Source organism: Suricata suricatta, chromosome 3 (assembly GCF_006229205.1).
Source record: "Suricata suricatta isolate VVHF042 chromosome 3, meerkat_22Aug2017_6uvM2_HiC, whole genome shotgun sequence".
Lineage (NCBI taxonomy): Eukaryota > Metazoa > Chordata > Mammalia > Carnivora > Herpestidae > Suricata > Suricata suricatta.
The window spans coordinates 946,363-948,644 of NC_043702.1; the positions used below are offsets into that span (position 1 = coordinate 946,363).

A 2,282-nucleotide genomic window follows, 5' to 3' on the forward strand; every position below is an offset into this window, starting at 1 on the left:
ACGCCCGCGCGCTCCAGCAGCTCCGGCGCGGCCGCGGCGCGCGCACTCCCGAGAAAAAGTGACGGGGCGACGCGTGCAAAGGGCGGCGGCGCGGGCGAGGCGCCCCCGGGGGCTCCGCAGCGGCCGGACCCTCCTGAGTCCATAACCGGCGCTCGGGCCCGGGCCCGCGGGTCTAGTTTGGGCGGCCGCCGGGCACCCCCGGGTCCTAAAGGTCTCCCGGGCGCCCTCCCCATTGGCCGGCCGGAGCGGGGCTCCTTCCCCGATTGGCTGCGGATGGCGAAGGCGGCCATTGGTTGGGCTCGTGGTTGGGAGTGGGATTGGCTGCAGTGGGGTGGGCGGGGACCAATGGGCGGTCCCTGGGGGGTGCGGAGGTCCTGGAGCGGCGAAGCTTCGCGGGAGGGCAGGCTTGGGGGCCTGCGACACCGGGCTTCGGGAACTGCCGCGGTGCTTGTCCCCGCGACCGGGGTCGGGGTATGGTTCACAGACGCGGGCACCCGCCTCGCAGCGGGTCCGGCCGGGCCGGGGCAGCAGGGCCGCGGCGGGGCTCCGGAAGGTGGGCTTCTTTTCAAGCTGTGGCCGTAGTGCGCCGGACTGGGGGTCCGGTCCAGTAGCCTCCCTGTCGTTTTGTTGGTTGACCGCTTGGCGCCGCGTCCTCTTGGTAACGACTCATAATTGTATTGCCGCCTGAGGTGCCTCTCAGAACAGGTTACGTTTCTTCCTTTTTATCTGCTTCCCAATAAGTTGCCCTTTGTGATTTCTGTATTTTATTTTTCCTGTAATTGTAAAACATGGTTCATATGAAATAAAGCTCTTTGCCGTTGTTTTCATCATTTCTTCGTACACCCATATTTTTAAAACTTTCTTAGTAACTTTGGGTCATCACTGTGACTTCTAAAAACGAAGATCGTTTATTGTTTATGTAAGACTTCTTCAGTAGGTCTTTTTCCCCGTTTTTTTTTTTTTAATTCTAAATGTTTATGTATTTTTGAGAGCCAGAGTGCGAACAGGGGAGGAGCGCGGGTGGGGGGTTGTGGGGGGACACAGAATCTGAAGCAGGCTCCAGGCGCTGAGCTGTCAGCACAGAGCCTGACACGAGGCTTGATCCCACACGAGCCTCCTCGAGATCATGACCTGAACTGAAGTCGGACACTTCACTGAGCTCCCCAGGCGACCCCAGGAGGTTTTCCTGACGCCCAGTCGTTCAGGGATGTCTTTGAGGGATGTTTCCGTGATGAGCTAGCTGTCCTGCAGCCCTTCATACATTGCTGCTGCGGCTTGCTTTATTAATAATGGCTCATCTTTCACAGTATCACAACTAGGCGGCTTAAAACAAATTTATTTTCCCCTGTGTGTTGGGGTCTCCAGATCTCTGTCTCCTTATAAGGACACTAGACATTTGGTTTGGCGAATACCCTAATCCAGTATGACCGCTTGATTATTTGCAAAGACCCCATGTCCATATAAGGTGATTCACAGGTACCAGGGATTAGGACTTAATCTTTTTGGGGGAATGTCATTCAACCTACAACAGGTGGTATGGTTTGACAAGTTTGTAGGATATTTTGAAGTTCATCACTTAAGACCGTTTGGTTTGTGCTCAAATCCCTAGGCTACAGTTGGAGGGAGCAGGGCAGAGAGGGGACCTGAAGGTCAAGGATAAGAGGTAGAGAGAGGGGATCCAGGAACCAAGGCGGGTATGAAGCGAGAAGAGAAGGGAATGAGGAGATGGAGGGGTGGAGGAAGCAGCCCAGAACCCCAGCCAGAATCTAGCTACTGGGGGAGGGCCTGGGCACATCCTTTTCCCATCTTTCTAAGGGGCAGTCTGGGCTGAGAATCCCAGGCCCTGCGCCTGCAGAGAGCCCCGCCCTCTCTCCAAGAGGCCTCAGTTGCTTCTTTTGCAGAAAGCCCTGTGCTGTTCCCCACCACTGTGCGTCTGCACATCCAGGTCCAGTTCCCTGGACTGTGCTGTCTTTGGAGAACTCCTGCGCATCCCCTGAAACCCTATTCAGGACTCCTCTCCCCATAGTCTTCCCTAGGGACTCCTCGGTCCACACAGCTAATTCTTCTCTCCATGACCTCAGGCCCCTTTGTGGGCTCGTCCCGAACCAGAGCGGGAGCTCCCGCTCCGTGCCTTCCACAAACTTGCACGGAACCGACAAAAGCCGGCTTTGAGTCCGGCAGAGCTTGATGAGATAGGCGGTAGCGCGTCCTGGCGCGCGGCGGGGGTCGATCCTCGGTTTCCGCAAGTGTCTCCCGGGCACACGCCACATTACTCCCTTCCC

At 57.1% G+C, this 2,282-nt stretch overlaps 1 protein-coding gene across 1 annotated transcript in view; it reads right to left on the minus strand.

Moving 5' to 3' along the window:
- The window catches only part of RNPEPL1 (arginyl aminopeptidase like 1), a 16,027-nt gene that overhangs the window by 9,217 nt on the left and 4,528 nt on the right, over positions 1 to 2,282 (minus strand). The window contains exon 7 of the mRNA XM_029936158.1: positions 3 to 570. Coding sequence (XP_029792018.1) covers positions 3 to 570 — 568 coding nt within the window. The remainder of the gene's footprint in view (positions 1 to 2; positions 571 to 2,282) is intronic.